Consider the following 25,064-nt stretch of genomic DNA (forward strand, 5'->3'; position numbering starts at 1 on the left):
ACGCCCAGAGATACAGGCTTTTGGCGCCGTCGTGATCACAATGTGCCCAGAGATCTAGGGTCAGAGATTTGGAGGTGACCAAGCTATCTGAGACTGTAACAAGTCCTCTCTCCTCTGGCAGATGTAAAGCTGTAGGCTCTGCCGGATGCCAGGGTGCCCTTATGTGTGAGGAAACTACAGTAGTAAAAAACACAAGCTTCCCCAACTCTAGGAGCTTTTATTCAAAATATGTCTATGCCTAACTCTGCCCCTAGGGAATCAGAACTGTAGTTTGAAACACCCCCAGGTGATTTTGATAACTGATTGAGAGAAACTTACTATATAACTCTTTTGAGCATCTCATCTCATTCGCTCTTCCCACCATTGCTGTTGGCTAGGTACTAACATGCCTCTCTTATAACAGCTTCAAAAAGGTCAACTGACTTGCTCAAGTTCACAGAGCAAGTAAGAGAGATTCTAACCCCTATCTAACGCCAGAATTTGTGTTTTTAATTTCTTGGCACTTGGAACTTTAAAAGCTTGAGGACAGGATAGGGGAGTTGGCTCTGCTGGGATTTTGCTTCTGCTGGGATGGGGCAAGGGTGGGGTTCCTACCTTTTAGGACCTTACCTGTGGGGAAAGTCTTCTGCGGCTCCTTATTTCTGAGCAGTTCCCACAGCGCAAACTTGGCCAGTTATCCTTACGTAGGTTGAGTTTCCCCTAGCTCCCTTTCCTCCTACCACAATTATTGCATTTCCATGTAGATTCTGCTGTGTCTAAGAATACAGTGGCTGAGGGCTGGCTATCCTTGTGCCCTTCTCCATGGCAGCCCTAGAATGGTGCTGGTGACTCCCGATGTACCTGGAATGCTAGGTTTCTGGGTTCTGCTCATATCACTGCTACCTGTGGGCCTTAGAGTGAGCCGCTGGCAGTTCTGGAGCTTCCTTCTCCCTGGAGTAATCTGAGATACTCACACTCTGCACTTCTGGGAGCAAGTATGAGTATTAATTACCAGCCCACCCCAGAACCAGTGAGGAGATGGCTCTAGGAGTGCTCCATGAGATTGTGTGATGGGATAACACATCCCCTGGAAAGACCAGAAGGGACTGAGGAATGAAGTGGCTGGCCAGAGCCCCACACCTTCAGCTATGTGAGAGATGGCTACAAAGCAGCCCCTTGGGAGCCCTGGAGACTTAGTTGGCCCTGCTTGGAGGTTATGGGAACTGGATCCCTCCCCCCTGCATCCCTTCCATTTTTCTCCGTCTCAGACAGAGCAGCCTTGTTCTCTTCCCCTTAGTCACAGACCATTGTCTGGCACAGAGTTCCAGGGGTGAGAAGTGTCCCGGGACTTGGATGCTATGCAAATGCCCAATCTGGCATGACTCCCAAATTAATAATGTCTTTAGCTGTGGGAAGAGATCCTTGCGAGCCAAGGACCCGGAGAAGGTGTCCCTGTGAATGTGTCACTGCACAACCTGGCACCAAAAGGGTTACCAGGAGCAGCAGCCATCTTGCTGCAGAGGATGCTTTGTTCGCAGCTGAGGAGTTGAATAAACTCATTCTAGGGCTGGTGGAATTATCATTGAAAAGCCTCCTCTGCCACTTTAGGGGGATTTCTCTGCACCTCTTCCCCCAGTTCCACAGAAGATGCCTTCAGTCCTTGAATTTTGGCTCAGGAGTTCTGACTCTAGGGGCAGGGAGGAAGGGGCCATTTCTTTAGGAAAGGAGTCTGAGCTTGCTCACTGTGATCAGATGAAATGTGATTTATCTCTTGGTTTCTGGTACCTCAGACCTCTGAGACCTGAGGTGTATTTTGTCTTTGGAGATGAGTCCACCCCTGCCCCCTCTTAGCCCGTTTTCTTCTCTGTGCCCGCTCCCCTCCTTCTCTCCTGGCCCATCCCTAGGGGCTCGGGTGACATTCTAATTTCTCACAAATACTCAGCCCCTCTCCCTCTGTTTTCTCCACAGCAAGCCCCGCCCAACACGGACTGGCGTTTCTCTCAGGCCCAGAGACCCGGCACCAGCGGGTAGGTGACTGATTCTCCAGCCCACCCTCTTCTCTGCGGCATTTTCTCAGGGATGATATGGGAGGAGATGGGGGAGGGCTCAGCATTTGCTACAACTGGCTTCTCCCTCAGTTTGAGATCCCAGGGAGGTCTTGGTGTGTGGGGGGCTGGCACACAGACCCCAGAAGGAAGAGGCGACTGCCCTGACTGTTCAGGAAGCTCAATTCACATGCTTGCTCCTTCCGTCCTCCCCATGACCGGCACCTTTTCCTATCCCCTGAGGGCACTGTGGAACCAAAGGTGGTCTTAAGCTGGTCTCTGGGTGAAAGCGAGGCTTTCTATGCCCATGTACTGCCTAACTCCCTCCTCTGAGTTGAGCTGGGCTCCATTCTGACCTGGGGCTCAGGCAGAAAAACACTGGACCGGAGGAGGCCGTCTGCAGTCAGCACCTCCTCCAGAGCCTCCAGAGCCAAGGCTGATTGGAGCCTGGGGAGAGTGGAGGCAGCACAGCTGGAGGTGGGACTGAGGAAGGACTGGGTGGGGCATGGAGCAGGCCTCCCTCATTTGGCTGCTCCTCCCACTGTCCTCTGCCCCTACTTGTCCTGCCCTCTCTGTCTGTGGGGTCTCTGTGTCTTTGCCCCTTTTTCTTGAGTTTCTGTCTTTGCCACTTTCTCTTACCTCTGGGTCCTTCCCTCAGTCTCTATCTCGCTTTGCAATCTCTGCCTCTCCCTCTCTTCTCCATCTCTGTCTTAGCTTCGGTCTTGATTGCTGCACCTCAGCTTCAGTCCCTTTCATTTGTCTACTTGCATTGATCTGTGCCGCCCACTGTGCCTGCCATGGCATAAGTGCTCAATTAATGTGGAGTGAGTGACTACATAGGACTCTTCGTCTCTTTCTCCTTCTCTATCTCTGCCTCCCTGTCCTTTTCCTGGACCTCTTTTCTGTTTCTCCTTTCACCATTTCCTAGCGCCTTGTGTTCTTCTATCCCCAGCCTCTATGTTTCTCTGTCTGTCACTATTTCTGCTTTCCTGTCTGTTCTCAGGCTCACTGCATCTCTTTCTTTGCCTCTGTCTCTGTATATCTCTCTGTGCCTGTTGTCTTTTTCTGCCTCTTTCTCTGTTACTCTTTATCTCTCTTTTTCTTTTATCTCATCTTTTTCTCTGAGCCTCTGTCTCTTCTCTCATTTTTTTGTGCTTGTGGGCAAGCCAGCACACACAACCCCCCACCCACCACCCACCACCACCCCGCTCTCTTCCTTCCCTTCCCCTCACACACTGAGCCTTTGATCATAGCTCTCCACCACACCCCCTCCCATCCAAGCAGCCCCAGCTGCTTATTTCAATCTGGTATGAATTCCTGCTGAGACAGGAACCCCCTGCGGGCTGAAGGGGAGGGAAACTTCAGCAGAAAGACCTTCAGTTGGTCTGAGCAGAGTGGGATAGGCTGTGGGCCAGGCCTCCCAGTTAGAAGTCAGGAGCCTGGAGGAGTCTCAGAGCCCAGGGAGAGAAGCAGGAGCTTGGGCCACCTTACCCTATCTCCTCAATGGTTGAGTACTTGCTGTCCACATTTGCCAAGTTGCTACAGATGCTGAGCTTCCAAGAATCCCCTCTCCCCATCCTACAACCAACCATACCCTTGTTGCCACAAGGACCCAGGAGCCCTTGGTGTATGGCAGAGATTCCAGCTCCTGGGCATGCATAGTCCTGTCACCCGTTTTAGGAACGCAAAGCGTTTCTTAGAAGCCCCTTAAAAAGCAGCAGATCAAAAGGCTTGGGCTTTTTGCCCTTGGGCTGCCCTTGCCCTTCCTTTGACCCCAGCCATTGTCCTTCTCCCAGCTGGCCTTGCCAACCTTCTCATAAGTTATCCATTAAGCCATTAATGTATTCATTCATTCATTTATTCAACAAATATTTATCGAGCATCTACTATGAGCAGGGCCCTGTGTTAAACATTGGGCTATAAGAGTAAACAAGTAGGCCGGGCGTGGTGGCTCATGCCTGTAATCCCAGCACTTTGGGAGGCCAAGGCGGGTGGATCACGAGGTCAGGAGATCGAGACCATTCTAGCTAACACGGTGAAACCCTGTCTCTACAAAAATTCAAAAAATTAGCCGGGCGTGGTGGCAGGTGCCTGTAGTCCCAGCTACTCAGGAGGCTGAGGCAGGAGAATGGCGTGAACCTGGGAGGTGGAGCTTGCAGTGAGCCGAGATTGTGCCACTGCACTCCAGCCTGGGGGACAGAGCGAGACTCAGTCTCAAAAAAAAAAAAAAAAGAGTGAACAAGTAGATGTGATCCCGGAACTCACAGGCTTCCAGGCCAGCAGTGGAGACAGAAAATTTGCAACAAGTAACACTTAAAAAAAAAAAAAAAAGCCTGGGCACTGTGGCCCACGCCTGTAATCCCAGCACTTTGGGAGGCCAAGGTGGATGGATCACCCCCACAAGCTGGGGGTTTGAGACTAGCCTGGCAGCCAACATGGTGAAACCCCGTCTCTACTAAAAATACAAAAATTAGCCGGGCATGGTGGCAGGCACCTGTAATCCCAGCAATTTGGGAGGCTGAGGCAGGAGGACTGCTTGAACCCGGGAGGCAGAGATTGCAGTGAGCTGAGATCATGAAAAAAAAAAAAATCTGGCTACAAATCATAGTAAGTTCTGAGAGGCAGAGAACAATGTGAGTGTAATAGGGGGAAGATCAGGGAAGGCTTCTAGGAGGAGGTGACATGAGAAGTTCTAGGCCATTTATGTTCCCTCTACCTACCTCCACCCCAAGCCATACACTGACTTTGAAGCAGAATTCACTGTTGAACCTGGAAGCCCCACCAACTGCCTCTCATGTGTCCTCTGGAATGAGCACCTTACCTCTGCCTCAACTCCCTTTTCATCAGATGAGAGGCTTAGTGGCCTGGAATACATGTGGGAACTCTTGGAAATATGGAGGAGAAGGTGCGGAGCCTCTCTCTCTCTCCTCTCTTTGCTTCCTTAGTTAACTTGTGGGGGACGCAACAAACAATTTTTTTTTTTTTTAACGGAGTCTTGCTCTGTTGCCCAAGCTGGAGTGCAGTGGTGCAATCTTAGCTCACTGCAACTTCTGCCTGCCAGGTTCAAGTGATTCTCCTGCTTCAGCCTCCCAAGTAGCTGGGACAGCAGGTGTGCGCCACCACACCCAGCTCATTTTTGTATTTTTAGTAGAGATGGGTTTCGCCATGTCGGCCAGGCTGGTTTCAAACTCCCCGACCTCAACTGATCCACCTGCCTCAGCTTCCCAAAGTGCTAGAATTATAGGCATGAGCCATTGCCCCGGCCACATTTTTGATTCAGTGGTCAATATGAAATAAGCACTAGGATCTAGTCCAGTAACTTCAACTTCTCTCCTTCATTCATTCAACAAATGGTCAGTGAGCACTTTCTGTTAGCTAGGCAGTGTTTTTGATGTGGGAGGCCCCTGCCCTTAAGGAGTTTACAGTGCATTGAAGGAGACAAATATTGACCAAATAATTACAGAAATAAATGTGAGACTGAAGCTGTCATAGTGCTAGGTAGAATTGTATCTGGTGGTGTGGGCATATAATAGGGATTTGATTTAGGGAGCAGGAGGACATCCTGGAAATGAAGTTGTGCTGAGATCGAAAGACAAATACAAATTAACCAGCTGAAGAAAAGAAGGAAGAGCATTCCAGATGGTCAGGCACACCAGCTTCAAAGCAGGGCTAGTGTTGAGTTCTTCAGTAAACTTAGTTCAAGTTCAAGCCAGCTCTGGGTCACACTGCCTACACAGAAGGAAAAGCATTTCAAATGGGAAAGCCTACGCAAAAGCCCTGTGGTGAGGCCTCCTGGGATCAAGGGAATGGCACGGAGTTTTCTCTTTGCTGGCCTTGGAGTGAGGGGATGAAGACGAGAGGTTCCTTTCATTCAGTCTAACCCTGGTTCCAGTCTTCTGTTGATGCCCTGCCTCACTCCCTCCCCACCATCTTGCCCACTGCCCTCCAGCCTGGTCTGGTCAGACACACCAGCTTCAAAGCAGGGCTAGCGTTGAATTCTTCAGTAAACTTGTTCAAGTTCAAGTCAGCACTGGGTCACACTGCCTAGACAGAAGGAAGAAGACCTGGCCAGGCGCCGTGGCTCATGCCTATAATCCCAGCACTTTGGGAGGCTGAGGTGGGCAGATCACCTGAGCTCAGAAGTTTGAGACCAAACTGGCCAACATGATGAAACCCCGTCTCTACTAAAAATACAAAATATTAGCCAGGAGTGGTGGTGCGCACCTGTAGTCCCAGCTACTCGGGAGGCTGAGGCAGGGGAATCGCTTGAACCCAGGAGGCGGAGGTTGCAGTGAGCCGAGATCACACCACTGCACTCCAGCCTGGATGACAGAGCGAGACTCCATCTCAAAAAAAAAAAAAGAAAGAAAGAAAGAAAAGGAAGAGAGAAAGGGAAAAGAATGAAGAAGACTTACATTCTTAAGTCCCTGCTTGGCACATGCTTCTCCTCTCCACCACTATCCCTTCTCAGGTCATCCTTTGGGTATCTGATCCCAATAGCTGTTGTCTCAAGCTCTGAGCCCAACAAACCATTTCCCCCTTCTTAGGCTGTAACCTAGGCCCTGCCCTGCAGCTGTCCCCAGCCTCTGCACAAAGAGTTTCCATTTGGTCCCCATCCTGTTCTCTGATGGCTCCACACTACCATCCCTCCTCCTCTGAGAGACAGTATCCCTGCTGTCTCTCAGTTTGGGCAGTCATTCAACAAACAAATAGCAACTTAATTTTTTTCTGCTTATAAAACAGTACATGCTCATTATAGAAACATGAAAAATAGAAAAAAATTAAAAGGAAAACCACCCATCATTTTACAATCTAGGGAGAACCACTACCAACTACAATTTAATATGGAACATTTCAAATATGTACAAAAGTAGAAAGAATGGTGTCATGAACCTGTATGAGACCACTATCTAGCTTCAACTAATGCCTTATCTTGTTTCACCTATATCCCTACCCTTATCCTCTCCTTGGATTTTTTTGAAGCAAATCTCAGACATCATGTAATTTCATCTTGGTCTCCACCATCTTTAACAGATGATTTTTTTTCTTGTTTTTCTTTCTTTCTTTTTTTTTTTTTTCTTGGAGACAGAGTCTCACTCTCTCATCCAGGCTGTGGCGCAATCGGCTCACTGCAGCCTTCGCCTCCCAGGTTCAAGCAATTCTCATGCTTCAGCCTCCCGAGTAGCTAGGATTACAGGTGTGCACCACCACATCCAGCTAATATTTTGTATTTTCAGTAGAAACAGTGTTTCACCATGTTGGCCATGCTGGTCTTGAACTCCTGGCCTCAAGTGACCTACCCTCCTCGGCCTCCCAAAATGTTGGGATTACAGGTGTGAGCCACCTTGCCCTGCCAGATGATTCTTATATAAGGTCCACATTTTATATTTGACTGAGTGTCTCTTAAGTATCTTAAGCTCTTTTAATGTAAAAGACTTCCCCTCCATCTTCCATTTTTGCAGTTTATTTGTTGAATCCTTACCTTTTCATATGTATCTTTCTAAACTTTTCTTTGTGTAATGAAAGAACATGCACAAGCTTCATTTTAAAAAAATCTCATTTACCTAAATAAATTGTTCACAAACTTGTCACACTTTTATGTGACACTTTATTCACATATCAAGAACTGTTATTGCCAGTCATATGGTACATTTCCTACTAGTTTTTTTAAAATAGCAACTGAGGCCATACTGTCTGTCAGAATTATAGCTTTTTTCTTCTTTGCAGTGTATCATAAGAATTTCCCCATGTCTTTCAGAATTCTTCCCAAGTCATTTGCAGAGTAACTCCTCATATGAATATACATATTATTTTGCAGAATAAGTCCTCATATGAATATACATATTATTTTTCTAATGCTAATGGGCTTTTGCTACATTGGAAAACATACACATTCATTTACTTTTTTTTTTTTTTTTGAGATGGAGTCTCACTCTGTCTCCAGGCTGGAGTGCAGTGGTGCCATCTGGGCTAACTGCAAGCTCTGCCTCCCGGGTTCAAGCGATTCTCCTGCCTCAGCCTCCTGAGTAGCTGGGACTACAGGCACACGCCACCACACCCAGCTAATTTTTGTATTTTTAGTAGATACGGGGTTTCACCATGTTGGCCAGGATGGTCTCGATCTCGAGCTCGTGATCCGCCTGCCTCAGCCTTCCAAAGTGTTGGGATTACAGGCAGGAGCCACCGCACCCAGCCTCATTTACATTTTAACACAATTAAATTCAGGCTGTTGTCAGGGTGACTTCCTAGATTTCTCAGTTTTTTGAGCATGATGTAGGGAGTATTTTATTATAGCCCAGTCTATGGGATATTCCCTTATACACACACACACACACACACACACACACACACACACACACACACCCCAAACTCAATAGGACAAGAACCATATTCATCATCTCTTAAATTCTAGGTCCTGTCACAGGCCACTGCTTGGAAAATTGTTGACTAAATGTAGCCCATTTCTTCCATTTTTACTTTTCACTATTCCCCAAATCCTGGAAGAGTCCCTTATATCTGCTGCTGGGGCTCCAAGGCCTCCGTGCTGAAGCCCAGTACATTGTTGTGTATAAGATCATAGGCCCTGGAATCATATTAGGCTGGCTTTCAGGTTGCAACTCTACCAGTTCCACCTGTGTGACTCTGGTATAGTCTCTCAACCTCTCTGAGCCCTGTTTTCATCTGCTGAAAAATATAGATAATCATCACACTTACCTGCAGTGTGGTTCTGAGGATAAAACAGACAAACATATTACACAGTCAGCTTAGAATAGGAAGCTCTCAGTAAATGGTTAAAAAAGAGGTCTCTCTCCCTCTGCTCATCTCTTCCCAGCTTCACAGAGTTGGCAGCCCACCCACCTGCTTGGCCCTCAATCTTCAACCATTTCCCAGGACTCCTCCTTACACTCCTGACCATCATGGTTCAAGCCCACTTTTCCACTCAGCTTTATTCCCTCAACACCACTGCCCCCCATGACAGGTCATCCTCCTAACCTCTGGCATCTGGTCCCGTTGTCTCCCTGACAACCCCCATGCTCTCCTCTCTGCAACCCCTCCCTGCTTCCCTGCTCTCCCTACTTTATTCCCACTAACCCCCTTCACCTGGGGCTGAGACCACCTGGCCTTGACCCTGCACCCTCAGCCAGGCCCACAGAGAGCTCAGTCGGGCTGGAAGTAAGGACCCCAGATATTCAGTTGAGGAATTTAACATTAATACAATAATATAGAATCCACCAGCAGATTTTCGTAAATGTTCTGTGTGTTCTTTTATCCTTTTTTTCTTTTTTTTAAATCCAGGATTTCATCAAGGAGCATAGATTGCATTTGGTCGTCATGTCTTTCCTCTCCTTTAATCTGGATCCAGCTCCCAGTCTTTTTATTTTTTTAATGACATGGATATTTTTAAAGAGTCCAGGCCAGTTGTCCTTTAAAATGTCCCCTAACCTGGATTTGCTGGCTATTCTCTGATGGTTAGATTCAGATTACACACCTTGGTAGGAATACTTCCCGCAGCATCACACTGGGACATCACACTGGGACTCATCTAACGTCGGCCTGTCCCAGTGTCAGTGATGCCGAGTTTGTTCGCGTGGTGAAAACGGTGTCCCAGATCTCTCCATTATAAAAATATATTTTTATAAAGACATTTTAAAATATTTGTGATTAATAAGTAATCTGTGAAATAGATTAATAGATTAATAAGTAATCTGTGAAGTAATCTGTGAACAGATTACTTATGCCGCCTTTGAGATAGGCGGCATCCCTTCATGCAATTTTAGTATTCACGGATAATCCTTGCCTGTATGTTTTTACAAAGTGGTGATTTTCTGTCATTCCTTCTACATGTATTTGCTGGTATTCTGAAAATTACCTGGATAATTTCTTCAGATTTAAATTCACTGTCTTTTCCTCTCGGGGAAGCCTGGACTGGCTGAGCTGCCTAACACTGCCTCTCTTTTTTTTTTTTTTTGAGAGGGAGTCTTGCTCTGTTGCCAGGCTGGAGTGCAGTGGTAACCTCCACCTCCTAGGTTCAAGTGATTCTCCTGCCTCAGCCTCTCAAGTAGCTGGGATTACAGGCGTGTGCCACCACACCCGGTTAGTTTTTTTTGTTTTGTTTTGTATTTTAGTTGAGACAGGGTTTCACCATGTTGACCAGGATGGTCTCGATCTCCTGACCTCGTGGTCTGCCCGCCCCTGCCTCTCTTCATACCCTCTGGTAGCCCCTGACACAGCCCATGGCAAGTGTCACAACTGCAATTACTGTACTGTGTAATTATTTAAAATCAGCCTCTCCGTGCCCACCATGAGCACCGTAAAGATGGACAATTTCTATCATATTCACAGCCATAACCCCAATACCTAGCTCTGTGTCTGGTACATAGTAATTCCTCAAGAAATAATTGTTGGAGGGGTGCAGTGACTCACACCTGTAATTCCAGCACTTTGGGAAGCGGAGGCGAGTGGATCACGAGGTCAGGAGTTCGAAAGCAGCCTGGCCAATATGGTGAAACCCCGTCTCTACTAAAAATACAAAAATTCGCTAGGCATGGTGGCGTGCATGCGCCTGTAGTCCCAGCTCTCAAGAGGCTGAGGCAGGAGACTCATTTGAACCTGGCAGGCACAGATTGCAGTGAGCCGAGATCGCGCCACCGTACTCCAGCCTGGGTGACAGAGCGAGACTCTAGTTGAAAAGAAAAGAAAAGAAAAGAGAAATAATCGTTGAATCAATGAAAACAAAATGACAACCCTTCCCACTTTTGGGAAGGAGAATTGAGATTCCTGCTTTCCCCTTCAACCCTAGCTTTATGTTTGTTGTGATGGTATAGAGGTCACACATGGCAGCCTGTGTCTGTTCTTAGGCTGAGTTCATCTACTTAGGGATGGGGAATCCCAGATTGGGTGAAACCAAAAGCAGGGACAGGCCTTGGAAAAATTGTAAAGCAGTTCTTGGTTGTGCTTACCCACCATGACAAAATATGCACACACACACGCGCGCACACACACACACACACATTTTCATGCCTTCAAGGCCTACCCTACAGCCTTTCCCATGGTGCCAAACCCTTCTTATTACCTTACAGTCACTTAACTGTCTCTGCTGGCTTCTTCCCATTCATTCAGGCAACAAATATTGAAAAACTTCTCTAAGCCAGATGGTGTCAAACAGTTACCTAAAGGGCAGACTGTGTGTGTGCCAGGGTTGCTTCCCGCCAACACTCCCCTGCAAATTGAAATAATTTCATCCTTGGAAATTCAAAACAAATCATGGAAATTGTCACTATGGGAAAAATCCAAGTAGAGCTGAACTTTCTAAGAAGTAGAGTTCTTCTTATGGTTTAGTATTTTTTAAAATTATGAATCATTTCATGTTTTTTCAACACTTGGAGTTTCTAAAAGTCTCAATGAGGTCCAAGTGCTAGGCTTTGTGCTAGGTGCTTCGGTAGGAAGCAGGCGGAGTCCCCGCCTCACAGAAGTCAGCATGGTGGAGGAACAGACAGGCACAACAACAGTTGCAGTGTGACTAGTGCCATGTGGGGCAGCCGCTGGGATGGGAGTACAGTGGAGGCACTGCCCAGTCTGAGTGGATTCCCTCTGATACATTTTATTCGTGTCACCATGGTAAGGGTTGGGGGACTGGCATTCTAGGGAACACCATCTGCCCAGGATTCACAGCAAGAGGGAACTTGAGGGATAGGAAACTGCACCTTGGGAAAGGTTTGATGATAGAGTGTTTGAGAGTGGGATGGGGGGCGGGGGTTCTTGTAAAATAGGAGGGGCAGGTTCTTATATCGCCGTGGATTTTACTCTGAGGGCTTAAGAAGCCACTGAATTTTAGAAATTTCTTCTCCCTGCTCCAGGGTCTCTTGGGGCCTCCTACATCTCCCCCTAGGTACTTCCTAGGTCCCCACTTTTTCTCTAGCTCTGGAACATTCTCTTCCATTTCCCACCTTTACAGTTCTCTGGAGAGGGTTTGATCTTCTTCACTGTGACAGGAAGCCAGGCTCTGTCATGGTGGGTGGGTGAATGCACTATGTTAAATGCATCGGACCAGCCTGGCTAACATGGTGAAACCCTGTCTCTACTAAAAATACAAAAATTAGCCTGGCACAGTGGCAGGTGCCTGTCATCCCAGCTACTTGGGAGACTGAGGCAGGAGAATCTCTTGAATCCAGGAGGCGGAGGTTGCAATGAGCCAAGATCGCACCACTGTACTCCAGCCTGGATGACAGACCTTGTCTCAAAAAAAAAAAAAAAAAAAAAAAGCATCGGAGACAGCAAAGAGCCGGTTTGGGGGACTGACTTGTGGCATTCTGGCTTCTGAAGGACTGTAGAAGTGCCTCCTACCTGCTGAGAGAAGAAGGTCTTGGGCATGGGGTAGGGTTAGGGTACTAGGTTTGGGAGCCCAGGGAGAGGACAGGAGGGGCACGAGCTGTGCCGGCCTGGGAGTCTGTGCTCACCATCCTATTCTCTCTCCAGCTCCCAAAATGGCGATGACACCGGCACCTGGCCCAACAACCAGTTTGACACAGAGATGCTGCAAGCCATGATCTTGGCCTCCGCCAGTGGTGAGTGGTGCCAGTGCGTGTATGGAAGGGTCGGAGACCTGGGGTTCTGGGGTGCTTCTCACAGCCACCATGCCCACGGACTGGATATCAAACCTGTGTAGTTTCTCCAGATCTTTCGGCAGGTCTGAGAGGACCCATGAGTCCAAACGTAAAGCCTGGAATTGTGGCTAAGGAACAGCAGAGGGATTGGGGGTCCTGGGATGCCCGGCGGAGAGCGAACAAGGAAAGACTCATGGAGGGAATAGTGGTTACAAGTCTAGCTCTGAAATGGGACAGCGTAGCTCAGGTCCTAGCTCTGCCACCTACTACTACTATCTTTGGGACTTAGATCAACTTGCTCAATCTCTCTAAACCTCAGTTTCTTCAGTCTAGAAAGTGGGGACAGGGACCCCAAAGGGTTGTTGTAGAGATTAAATGAGATGATACCGCAAAGCATAGAGTTCTGGGCCTGGCGCTTAGAAGCCCTCAAGCAGTGAAAGTGGGTGTGGAAATCCCCAGCAGAGAAAACACCTCCTCCTTATGCGAGGCTCTTCTTTTGCTGCCCCTAACTCAAGAGTAGGATTCTGGTTTTCCCATAAGGTTGACTAAGGGCTTCCTTTGTAATAGAGATTCGACCAATGGTGGTTGTCCCTGAAGAGTCACTAGGGCCCAGAGCAGGGGAAGAAGAATATCATTCGTCCTTAAGAGTACAGGCCTGGGCCGGGTGTGGTGGCTCACGCCTGTAATCCCAGCACTTTAGAATGCTGAGGTGGGCAGATCATGATGTCAGGAGTTTGACAGCAGCCTGGCCAACATAGTGAAACCCCGTCTCTATTAAAAATACAAAAAATTAGCCAGGCATGGTGGTACATGCCTATAGCCCCAGCTACTGGGGAGGCTGAAGCAGGAGAATCGCTTGAACCTGGGAGGCGGAGGTTGTGGTGAGCAGAAATTGCACCACTGCACTCCAGCCTGGGCAACAGAGCGAGACGCTGTCTCAAAAAAAAAAGAGCATGGGCTTTAGAGGCAGGCCAATCTGGATTCAAATCCTGGCACCACCATTTAGCAATGAGTCCTTGGGTAAGTTATTAAACCCCTCGGTTTCACTTACTGTTAATGGGCACAGTATTAACGGATCTCATTGTGGTGTTACCAGGGCCAAATGCAAGTCCCTCAGCATGGGATTGGCAGAGAGTAAGGGCACAATATATTATTATCTTTGCTGACCCAAACCCATTTTTACTGGGTAGAAAGCAGAATTAGAATAATGCCTGTTAATAAAGACTAGCTTCTGGAGCAGCAAATCCTGGGCTTATAAGGAGGCTGGCAGAGGATCAAGGCATTGCCCTATATCATGAACTGATAGCCCTGCCCTCCAGCACGTCTGGAGGACTGGTGGGTAGAGAACCAGGTGAAATCACAAGAAGCACTGTCATCACACCTGCGCACACGCTAAACAAACTTTAGGGGCCTCCTGTCAATGAATCCTCTCAATAGCTCTGCAAGGCAGGCCTGATTTCTCACATTTGACAGATGAGAGAACCGCGAAGGCACTTGCCCCAGGGTCCCCAGTTTTGAGCTGCTAAGCTGAGGTTCTAACCTGGCTCAACTCCCAAGTTTATGCTCTTTCTACTATAGGGAACATGGCTGCCTTTGGATCCAGCCTCGGCTTCTCTATTACCTGAGCAGGACTAGAAGCTAACCTCTTCCTCAAGCTCTGCTTTATTCTTCCACATCAGGGTTGCCAGATAAAATACAGGCTGGCCAGTTAAATTTGAATGTCAGATAAACAGCAAGTACTATTTTAGCATAAGTCAGTCTCAAATGTTGCATGAGACATAATGTACTAAAAAAAAATGCTCATTGTTTACCTGAAATTCAAATTTAACTGGGAGCCCTGTGCTTTTATTTACTAAATCTGGCAACTCTAGCCCAGATGTCTTCGAGGTTAAGTGGGGCCAGGCCTGTGGTTGATGGAAGGACAGAGAGGTGGCAGGGACTGCTGGCCTCCTGAGGCAGAGCTGTCCCAGGTCTGGTGGGGCTATGATTCCAGAGAGGCCAGAGACTGAGTGGCAGGCGGCTGGGTATGAGGAGATGCCAAGTTGGGCTCTTGAGGGAAATAAACAGGTATATTTAGCTGTTGTGGCCTTGCGCCCTGAGGCCAGGAAGCAGCTTTTTAGCCTAAATCCAGATGTTCAAAACAGAAATGAAATCAGTATTTATGGCCCCAAACCCTCCAAAGCAAGTCATGCAGCTCGTTCCCCTGTCAAGGCCTCCCTCCTTTGGCCCACACAGGGCCTGACCCTCATCTGAGCCTGCGCCCTGGGAACGGACCCTGGGGGTGGAGGTGGTGGGTCAGGTCCTGCTCTCACTTTCACACCCGCTTCCTTGCCCTGAAACCAGAGAGGTTCCTGAAGTCCAGCCCAGCCAGGCCTGTGGGGCTGCTGAGGGGGGTTAAGTAAGAGGGAAAGTAAAACCCGACACTTGGGAGGAGGCTTTTAAAATAAACATCTTGGGGGAGGGATGCTCTCAAGGAGGCTGCGGTTTGCAGCTCAGCCAGCTGTGTTCCAGCTAATCAGGTCTCCCTGGGCTACTCTGGAGTTGCTGCCTCGGCCCTGGGATAGGGTGGGTTAAGAGGGCACAGGGAGGTCAGGGAGCTGGGAGCTGAGTTTCCCTGAGTAGAGGCTGGCACAGGAGAGGAGGCATCACCCCCACCTTGTCCAGGCCAGAAGATGTCCAGCTTCTTGGGGCTCTCCTAAGTCTGCCTCTCCTTGGACCAAGAGAAAATCCCGCTCCTTGGTGGGCCTTGTGGGGAGTGGGATGTAGAGGGAGGCGCACTGGAGACCTGACTCTACAGAAGGTCAAAGCTGGCAATCTAACTTCTTCCCCTCAGACTTATAGATGGGGAAACAGGCTTGAGCCATGCAGAGCCTTGACCAAGCTCACACAGTTCCTTAGTGGCAGAGCAGAGCAGATAATTCTCTATTACATTCTGGATGTCCATATCTTTTCTCCCTCCTGGTCTAGCCCAACCTCAGGGCACCCCCCCACGAGGTGGGCGGGGGATGGTTTTGTCACTTTCACCCACTGGGGTGCTACTCAGAGATCTTGGGTGCACGTAGGACGTGGGTGGGCCGAGCTTCTAGCTACTCAGTCAGGCCCTTCCTGTCATTCTGTTTCTGCCTCCCTTCTCCCTGCTTCTCCGTGTTCCTCCTCATTCTTTTCTGTGTGCAGGGAGACCACACCCCCCACCCCGCTCGCTCTTTCTCTGGCGCCTCCGAGGTCTCCCCTCTAGCCCCTAAATCACTCTGGAATCCTGGCTCTTTGAAGCCAGATCTGGGCCCCCCTCCCCTACCCCTTCCATCCCAGGCTGGGAAAGGCTGGAAGAGGCTGATGGCTGGAGGGGAGGGGGCGAGGCGGTGGCGGACCTGGCTCCCTTTTGGAGTTAATTAGGGAAAACAGAGAAATGTCAGCGGAATGAAAGAGCTGGGGGGTGGGGGCGAGCTGGGGTAGGAGAGGAGGAAGTGGGCAGCTGCTCCCTCCCATTCAACCCCTCTCCCCCGCCCCCAGAAAGCTCTCAGCTCCGGGGATTTGCGACATGAAATGGAGGCTGTAGAAGCCTGAGCGTTGGTGCGTGAAGAGGAAAACCGAGACGCATCCCGGCTCTCCCTTCCCGTGTGCCCTCCCCCTCTTATGCCGGCTTGAAAATATTTCCTGTCTCTCTATTTCTCAATCCCTGGTTGATGTCCCAGGATTACTCAGCCTCTCCGGCTTTAGTCACTCTCTCTACCCGCTCCCAGGGTCTAGGGTGGGAGCAGAGGGAGGCTGGGGGGGAAGTTCTACTGCCAGCTGGGCCTGGGCTGGCCTGGGCATCCCTGAGGTTTTAACTGTCTCCTAACCACAGAGGATCTCAGAGCCTTCAGCAGCCAGCCCCAGGGAGTCAAACTCCTGTTTCCTCCTCTCCCACCCCTGACCCAGTCAGGGTAGGTGAAGGGTAGAGGTGATGGCATGCTGGATGATGACGCTGTTGATGATGTATTGCACAGGATGAAGCACCATCTCATTTAGTCCTCACAGCAACCCTATGAGGTAGTAAAGTGCTTCTCAGCCTTCACAGTGCATACAAATCAGCTGGCAACTCCGAGAGGCTGCATTCTAAACAAGTTCCTGGGTGATGCTGAGCCAGGGCCAGAGTGTGGACTTCTCTGGGCCACAGTTTCTTCTTATGTACAGTGGGACATTGGGCCAGAGGTGCTCTCTGATGTTACCTGGCTGTGACACTCTGAGCCTGTGCGTAAAGTGTCCCTCAGATATCTGGTCCCGAGATCATCATCTCCTCAGCTTCATAGAGCAAGGCTCTTCTCCATCTTCTTTCTACCTCCTATTCACTCAGAGTAGGGATAAGGTCCAAGCTGCTGGTGGCGGTGGTGACTGACTGTCCCTTCCAGCATGTGCTTAGGTACACTTGGGCCTGAATTCCCCTCTAATAAATGCTGCCTGGTATGGCCTTGGTCCTTCTAAGCCTTGGTTCCCTCATCTGTAAAATGGGGGTCGTACCACATACGTGGCTGGGCTGTTATGTAGAGGTTAAAAGTGATTGTGCATGTGAAGCATCCGGCAGAGTGCCTGTCACACAGTAGGTGCTCAAATGCTGTTTTGAAATACAAAAATTAGCTGGGCTAGTGGCGTGCACCTGTAATCCCAGCAACTCAGGAGGCTGAGGCAGGAGAATCACTTGAGCCCAGGAGGCAGAGGTTGCAGTGAGCCGAGATCGCGCCACTGCACTCCAGGCTGGGCGACAGAGCAGAACTCCATCTAAAAAAAAATAAAAATAAAAATAAAATGCTGTTTTGAAATGGAGGCTTGGAAGAGCGCTTTCTTCACCCCCACCCCACACAATTACTAACAGAACTACTGAATCTCTACTCCATGCCAGGCCTTGCTTGGCAAAGGCTAGGGGCATGTACAAACCATGGCTGCTGCCCTCCAGGAGCCCATGGTCTCGCGTGGGAGTCAGAGGCTCCCTTGAGAAAGGCCAGGGCAAGGAGCTGAGAGCCTGTGTCACAGCCCTGAGAGAAATACTAGCGAATGTGTTTTGAGCACTTAGATCTACCAGGCACTATTTTAGGTACTTTACATACATTTTCTTATTTAGCATTCACTAAAACCACAAGAGGTGGTTACCATTATCATCCCCATTTTGCAGATGAGAAAACTGAAGTGGCATAGGGAAGTTAGGTAAACTTGCCCCGGATCACAGTGAGTAAGGAAAGGAGCTAGGAATCAAACCTAGACTTTCTCACTCCAAAGCCTCTTAACCTCTACCCTCAACTCTTGTGAAGAGAGACTACCTTGTATTCCCAGTGTTCAGGGCCCAGGGTGCTGTGTAGGCATTCGTTAACTGCTGGGGGTATAAGAGAGTGACTGTTGAGGACCCTAAGTTTAGCTCCCACCTGATCTTCCTCTGTCTCTGCAGAAGCCGCTGATGGGAGCTCCACCCTGGGAGGCGGTGCCGGCACCATGGGCTTGAGCGCCCGCTACGGACCCCAGTTCACCCTGCAGCATGTGCCCGACTACCGCCAGAACGTCTACATCCCAGGCAGCAATGCCACACTGACCAATGCAGCTGGCAAGCGGGATGGCAAGGCCCCAGCAGGTGGCAATGGCAACAAGAAGAAGTCGGGCAAGAAGGAGAAGAAGTAACATGGAGGCCAGGCCAAGAGCCACAGGGCAGCCTCCCCCCAACCAGCCCAGCTTCTCCTTACCTGTACCCAGGACTCAGAGTTTCAGGGCTCACCCCCAGAATACTGGTAGGGGCCAAGGCCATGCTCCCCTTGGGAAACAGAAACAAGTGCCCAGTCAACACCCATCCCCTTACCCCCCGGGGGTTGAATATGCAAAGGGAGTTCTGCTGGGAACCCCCATCCAATCAGTTGCTGTACCCATGGGGGTAGTGGGGTTAGTGTAGACACCAAGAACCATTTGCCACACCCATTTAGTTATAGCTGAACTCCTCCATCTTCCAAATCAATCAGGCCCATCCATCCCATGCCTCCCTCCTCCCCACCCAACTCCAACAGTTCCTCTCTCCTGAGTAAGTTGGTTGGGGTGTTGAAGTACCAGGTAACCTACAAGACTCCTAGTTCTGAAGAGCTGGAAGGGTATCATGACCTCTTGGCCTCTCCTTTGATTCTCAATCTTCCCCCAAAGCATGGTTTGGTGCCAGCCCCTTCACCTCCTTCCAGAGCCTGAGATCAATGCTCAAGTTTTGGAGGACATGGTCACCATCCCCATGGTACTGATGCTTGCTGGATTTAGGGAGGGCATTTTGCTACCAAGGCTCTTCCCAACGCCCTGGGGACCAGTCTTCTGTTTTGTTTTTCATTGTTCGACGTTCCCACTGCATGCTGTGACTTCCCCCGCCTCCTCCTCAAACAAGAGACTCCACTGCATGTTCCAAGACAGTATGGGGTGTAAGATAAAGAAGGGAAGTGTGTGGATGTGGATGGTGGGGGCATGGACAAAGCTTGACACATCAAGTTATCAAGGCCTTGGAGGAGGCTCTGTATGTCCTCAGGGGACTGACAACATCCTCCAAATTCCAGCCATAAACCAAGAACTAGGCTGGATCCTTCCCACTACATAATAGGGCTCAGCCCAGGCAGCCACCTTTGGGCTGAGCTACCAGGACCAATGGGTTAAACTGGCATTTCAGTCCAAGGAAGCTCAAAGCAGGTTTAGGACCAGGCCCCCTGGAGAGGTCAGAGGGGCCTCTGTGGGTGCTGGGTACTCCAGAGGTGCCACTGGTGGAAGGGTCAGTGGAGCCCCAGCAGGAAGGGCGGGCCAGCCAGGCCATTCTTGTCCCTGGGTTGGGGAGGCAAGGAGCTAGGGCAGGGACCAAATGAACAGAAAGTCTCAGCCCAGGATGGGGCTTCTTCACAGGGCCCCTGCCCTCCTGAAGCCTCAGTCCTTCACCTTGCCAGGTGCCATTTCTATTCCGTGAAGGCCACTGCCCAGGCCCCCGGTGCGCCCCCTAGTGGCCATAGCCTGGTTAAAGTTCCCCAGTGCCTCCTTGTGCATAGACCTTCCTCTCCCACCCCCTTCTGCCCCCGGGTCCCCGGCCATTCAGCGGGGCTGCCAGAGAACCCCAGACCCTCCCTTACAGTAGTGTAGAGCCCCCTCCCTCTTTCGGCTGGTGTAGAATAGCCAGTAGTGTAGTACGGTGTGCTTTTACGTGATGGCGGGTGGGCAGCGGGCGGCGGGCTCCGCGCAGCCGTCTGTCCTTGATCTGCCCGCGGCGGCCCGTGTTGTGTTTTGTGCTGTGTCCACGCGCTAAGGCAACCCCCTCCCCCATACTGACTCCTTCTATAAGCGCTTCTCTTCGCATAGTCACGTAGCTCCTACCCCACCCTCTTCCTGTGTCTCACGCAAGTTTTATACTCTAATATTTATATGGCTTTTTTTCTTCGACAAAAAAATAATAAAAAGGTTTCTTCTGAAAGGCTGAACGTTTATGTATAAGCGATGGAAGCTCCTGGCATGTGTGCATGAAATGATGAGCTGAGGTGGGTGCTGGAAGAAGGACGGAATCGGGAGGCGACTTTGTGTCCTTGCGCATCTAGATGTTTCCGAATTGCGCTCGCGCGCGTGTGAGTGACTGTGCAATATGGCTGTGTATGCTTGCAATGCCGTTGTGCCTATGAGACAGTGCGATTGACTGTGTGCTTGTGGATCTGTGTACCGTGTGCCTCTGTGTGATCGGCTGGCAGGTCCGCTGTGGGGGTGGGGATCTGAGTGCGGCGTGTCAGTGTGCAATTGAATGTGCAGTCTACGCTTGCGGCTGTCTCCAGGCAGAAGAGGAGACCCCGGCGTGGGCGGGGGCGGGTTGGCGCCGGGCAAACGCGTTGGGGAGGGTACAGAGAACGTTTCCGTAGTTCCCGCCCCTTCCCGACTAAAATTACCTACTCGAAGCGCCCCGGAGGGTTTCGCGGGAGGAGGGAAGACTCTCCTTTGCCCCCGCACCCCCACCCCCACTGCCTAGGGGTTTTGGGAAAGCCGCGGGAGTGGAAGGGAATGCAGGAGGCGATTCTTCGAAAACCAAGTCTGCAGCTCGAGCCTCAGTTTCCCCACCTGGAATTCGCCTTCCCTCTGACATCTCCGCAGCAAAGCCTAAGAAATTGGTGGGCTCATCCTTTTCTTGCGGGGTCAAGGGAACTGAAAGGGCGTGCAGGAAATGAGATCCCTCGCAGACTCAGCTCCCCTCCCTCCTTCCTCTCGGTGCTGTTCCACTCACTCGCCTGCCCTCCCATCTCCCCGCCCCCTCCGCCTGCCTCCTCGAAGCACTGTGGGATTCCGAGGTTGCTGCAGCCAGAGAAGCTGCAGAAAACACGGAGCTGGGGGTGAAGGGGCACTTATAAGGGGAACTACCGGAAGGACCCAAGAACGCAGACAGAGCCACTGGGGTTATCTAACCGGACAGCGAGGTTAGGTTATGCGGCTTCCTCCACGCTGTGGAGCCTCCCAGAGCCAGGTCACCCACTCTGCCAGCTCAAGTCTGTTGTCATGGAAACCAAACCTTCCAACTTAAGAATCTGGGAGCGACTTTCTAGCGTGGGAGAAAGGGTGGTGTGCAAGGTTGCTGAGATGGAAGCAGGGTTTTGTTACTCAGAGCCAGGCTGTGGAGGGGCGGGGTGCCGGGCGCCTGGGTTCTATTCCAGGCACAGCAGCAGACTGGCAGAGCGCGTGAGCAGCTGTGGTCGGTCCCCTAATTGGTATGTGTGCCTATAAAGCTTTGAGCCAGAAACGCGTGGCCTCTGGGGGACAGGAGGGAGGCGGCAAGCAGCCCATCCCCACACCTTAGGCCATACTGGGGAGGCAGCTGCCCAGGCTCCAGGGCTATTTTAAAGGCTTTTATTTCCAGTTTCAGAGCCTGCCTGAATGGGTGTGTGGTCCTCTCCAGGCCCCTCCCTGTCTACCCTGGGCCTGCTCATTGCTGGTCTGGCTTTTTTGTGCAGGTCATAACACGCTCAGACAAGTATGGCTCCAAGTGGCAATTCATCTGGAGCATGACCTCGGGCTCCCAAACTCTGCTGGGCAGGCTCAGGTTTCTACCCCAGGGTAAGCCCCTCTACTCTGGAATGTGGTCTGTGGCCACCAACAGAGCAGAGGGGATGGGAAAGTGGGAGTCAGATGCTTCCCTCAGCAAGAGACACAGGTACTGCCAGGAAACCTTGTGTGACATCTGGGAACATGAAAGGTTACAAGTGAGTTCCAAAAAAGAGCTCCAAGCCAAGTAGCAGCAATGTGGAAGAGTCAGGGAGCTGAACTGGGCGCCCACTCCTTTACTGTGGCCAAACAGCCTTGAGGTGAGCTCTGGTGGGGTAGAAGCAACCATCTCTAGCCCAGTGCCCAAGCAAAGTGTCTGGCACCTTTAGCTTTTTCACAGGGATTTGTCAGGTCAACCAGGGATTTGACGCAGGAAAGACTAGAGGAGCCTGGACTACGGTGAAAAGAAAACAGCTCAGAAATTCACACAGGAAGCTGTACTGCAGCACTGTTTCAATGCTTTATTAACAGTTGGAAACAAAACCAACAAACTGGAGGTGATGACATCCCAGAAGCCTCTGAGGCAAGGGAAAGAGGTTTGCATTTTGTCCCCACACCTATCTCTCTCTCTCTTTTTTTTTTTTTTATTAAATGCATCTTAGCAAAAGTAGATTAAAAAAGAAAGGGTCAAAGCCCCAGATGTCAGCGAGCAGGGAGGAGGTGACTCAGCAGAGCAACAGACGCCCTGCATCAGAGTCCTCCAAGGAATAGGCCAAAGGAGCAGCTCTTGCCCCTTTACACACAAGCACCAGCAACCACAACCCTCCCTCCTGGCAGTAAGGCCTCACCTATAGTTGCCCTCATGCTTCCTAAGCTCTCTCTTGCTCTAACAACTCTAATTTTGGGCCAAAGCCAAGAGTGCCATTCTTTCTTCCTAGCTGGGGATGAAAAGCTGAGAGGGGCACAAGGACGACAAAAGTGTCACCCTAAGCCAGAATACTGGAGCTCCCTGTGGTTGGGGACACCAAACAGTTCGGTGTGCCCTCCCACTTCTCTTTTAAAAGAGAGCTGGGGTACAGTGTATGAAGGCACTCCTGGTGCCCAGTTCCCCAGAATGTCCAGTTAGCATCTGCACATTTGGCTTGATACATTTATACATTTATAAAAAACTCTATGGTCTTACAGCTCCCGCTCTCAGGCCTGGTCCAGCTCAACCAGAGAAGGGGTTCCTCCTGTGTCGGATTCCCTGGGAGAGAGGATCTGCCTTGGACTCAAGGGTCCAGAAGGTCCAGGGGCATATTGAGGATTGGGCCTGTGAGGAGAAATCCCAGGAACTCTGGAACCTGCCACCAAAGCTTCTTACATTATGGAGGGGAAAGGGGGAAGGAAGAGTTTTCTTTAAAAAAATTTTTTTTTCATACAAAAATAGATCCATTTGCAAAACAATTTCTCAGCCAGGAGGCTCCACCTCCCATTTCCTTGTAGACAGAGGGTAAGGTGTTGGGACGGTCACAATACAACCCATAGTCCAGATGAGATGCACCAAAGCTCGGGGAAGGCATGAGGAGGGAAGGTGGCTCAGTAGCCTGGGGTTGGTGCAGAGGGTCCACAGAGGCAAGGGCATAAAGCATGGCAGAGGCTGGGGGCAGGTCCCACACTGTCTCTATGCCCTGCCTGCCTGCCCACAGGCTCTGTCTGGCGTGGGCCACAGCACAACAGGGAAAGTGGTCCAGATCCTTTGCTTTGGAGGCCTTTCCCAGGAAGGTGGGGTAAAGGTGGGATTTGCTCCCAGCTTCCTTAGGAGCAGCTCCCAGTGCCACACCACTAATAATAAATAACCACAGCCAGGAGAGGGAAGAGCAGAGACGACAGCAATGAAAGGAGGGATCTGCCCAAAGGTTTACAAGCCCCATGCTGTTCTCAGGGCCAAAGAAACCACAAAAGAAAAGCACAAATCCAGCAAGATTGACCTGGGGGGAAAGCCCATTAGAAAGTCAGGGCTGAGAAAAAGCAGGCTGGGCCTTGTCTGAGATGAGGCCCTCTGAGTAACAGAGAGGAGACAGGGTTAAGGCAGCAAACATGGACCCTGCTTTGGTAATACAACAGCCAGGGCTGGCTAGGTTGGGCTCAGGCCTCCCCCACACTGCCCTTTCCTTCTGGCCTCCAGGCAGCTGAAGCTGGATGTGATGTTGAGAGAGCAGCAGGCCAGAGAGAAAGACAGGGTCAGGGTGGTGGGAGTGGCCACCCCAGAGGAATATCCCCTTGAGCCTTTAGGCACATGCTGCAGGGCAGGACAGTCTGCCACTCCGCTGAGGAGCTCCCGCCTCAGTTCCCGCCGTCACAGGACCCACATTAGCTTGCACGGCCAACCAACTCCTTGGCTTCCTCAAGGATTGTGGGGAATGTCTCATTCTTCTTAGACACCTTGGCAGGAACAGCGGCCATGGCATCGTCCTTGGCACACCCGGCCTTCCTGTTGGCTGCAAGAGAAGATGAGAGATTCTGTCCGTGGAAGGCCTCATTTCTAATTTCTTTCAAACTCTACAGCAGATAATCAGCCGTAAGCCACACAGACATGACTACGTTGGCCAGTTCATAGAGGGCTTTACTCTGAAGAAAGAGGGGCAGAGATCCAGCATGTGGAATATATTTTTGGGTGGCAAAGAATGTAAGAGAGTATGGTGCAATGGGAAAGCAAGCCTTGCCCCCTTGCTTCCCTGTGTGAAAATAGCATAAAAGTTTGAACACAGCTAGACAGACAGAACTGGGTTGAAGTGTTAGCTATGTGACTTAGGGAGAGATGAAGTACTCAAAGTCTATTTTCTAATAATAGGGATGTTGGAATTAAATAGACTAAAGCTTAGTACATAGTATTATTTTTGTTTTCTTGACAGGTCCCAGGAAACTCCTAGGCCAAAACACTTTTCATTCAGCCCTGGGAGGGTTGTCCCTAGCAGAAGGCGACCTTCCGTAGTGGTTGGAGAGACTCCTGCAAAGAGGAATAGCAGTCACGCATTGGCATCGCACTCCTGTGTTCCTCCAACAACAGATGCCCACACGCCTTAGCTTTTTCCCACCTCTTCAAAGGTAGCAGCCGTGATACAAATGCCAAGGGCCCTTCAAGGTGTATAGAGTATGTGGGGGTGGGGTGGGGGGAGTGGAGGTAGTAATAAAAGCTCCGTCAGGGAAGCAGAACTGGGATCAAGGATGGACAGGAGAGGACCCCTACAAAGAAATCTCAGCCCATGTGGCTAAGGGATGGTCAAGTTCCAGCTGTCATCCCAGATTGGAAAAGAACCAAATCAATCCACGAGTTTCTGTTCTAACTGCTGGGTTTCCTCCCCAAGACTCTCATATTCATTTATGGTATCTAGGCTTATGGCCCCAGTATCTGCAGCAGGAAGGCCACTCCTTGAGACCACGCCCATCTCATGATGTCTCCTCCTCCCAT

At 50.3% G+C, this 25,064-nt stretch overlaps 2 protein-coding genes across 37 annotated transcripts in view; one reads left to right on the forward strand and one right to left on the reverse strand.

The window, feature by feature from the left end:
- Positions 1–20,069, forward strand: part of LOC702071 (protocadherin gamma-C4) — a 188,716-nt gene extending 168,647 nt beyond the window's left edge. For 30 of the 32 annotated variants that reach the window (XM_077937216.1, XM_077937206.1, XM_077937215.1 and 27 more), the window contains 3 exons: positions 1,948–2,006; positions 12,501–12,589; positions 18,045–20,069. In XM_077937216.1, coding sequence (XP_077793342.1) covers positions 1,948–2,006; positions 12,501–12,589; positions 18,045–18,271 — 375 coding nt within the window. In that variant the 3' untranslated portion in view covers positions 18,272–20,069. Of the gene's footprint in view, positions 1–1,531; positions 1,786–1,947; positions 2,643–4,192; positions 4,356–12,500; positions 12,590–18,044 lie in introns of those variants that run through there. The other 2 variants (XM_077937231.1, XR_013394903.1) reach the window with 2 other exon arrangements.
- A 2,045-nt stretch (positions 20,070–22,114) lies between these two features.
- Positions 22,115–25,064, reverse strand: part of DIAPH1 (diaphanous related formin 1) — a 105,869-nt gene continuing 102,919 nt past the window's right edge. For all 5 annotated transcript variants that reach the window (XM_077937193.1, XM_028849787.2, XM_077937192.1 and 2 more), the window contains one exon: positions 22,115–24,093. In XM_077937193.1, the coding sequence (XP_077793319.1) occupies positions 23,966–24,093 (128 nt within the window). In that variant the 3' untranslated portion in view covers positions 22,115–23,965. The remainder of the gene's footprint in view (positions 24,094–25,064) is intronic.

This window comes from Macaca mulatta, chromosome 6 (genome assembly GCF_049350105.2).
Source record: "Macaca mulatta isolate MMU2019108-1 chromosome 6, T2T-MMU8v2.0, whole genome shotgun sequence".
In the NCBI taxonomy this organism is placed as follows: Eukaryota; Metazoa; Chordata; class Mammalia; order Primates; family Cercopithecidae; genus Macaca; species Macaca mulatta.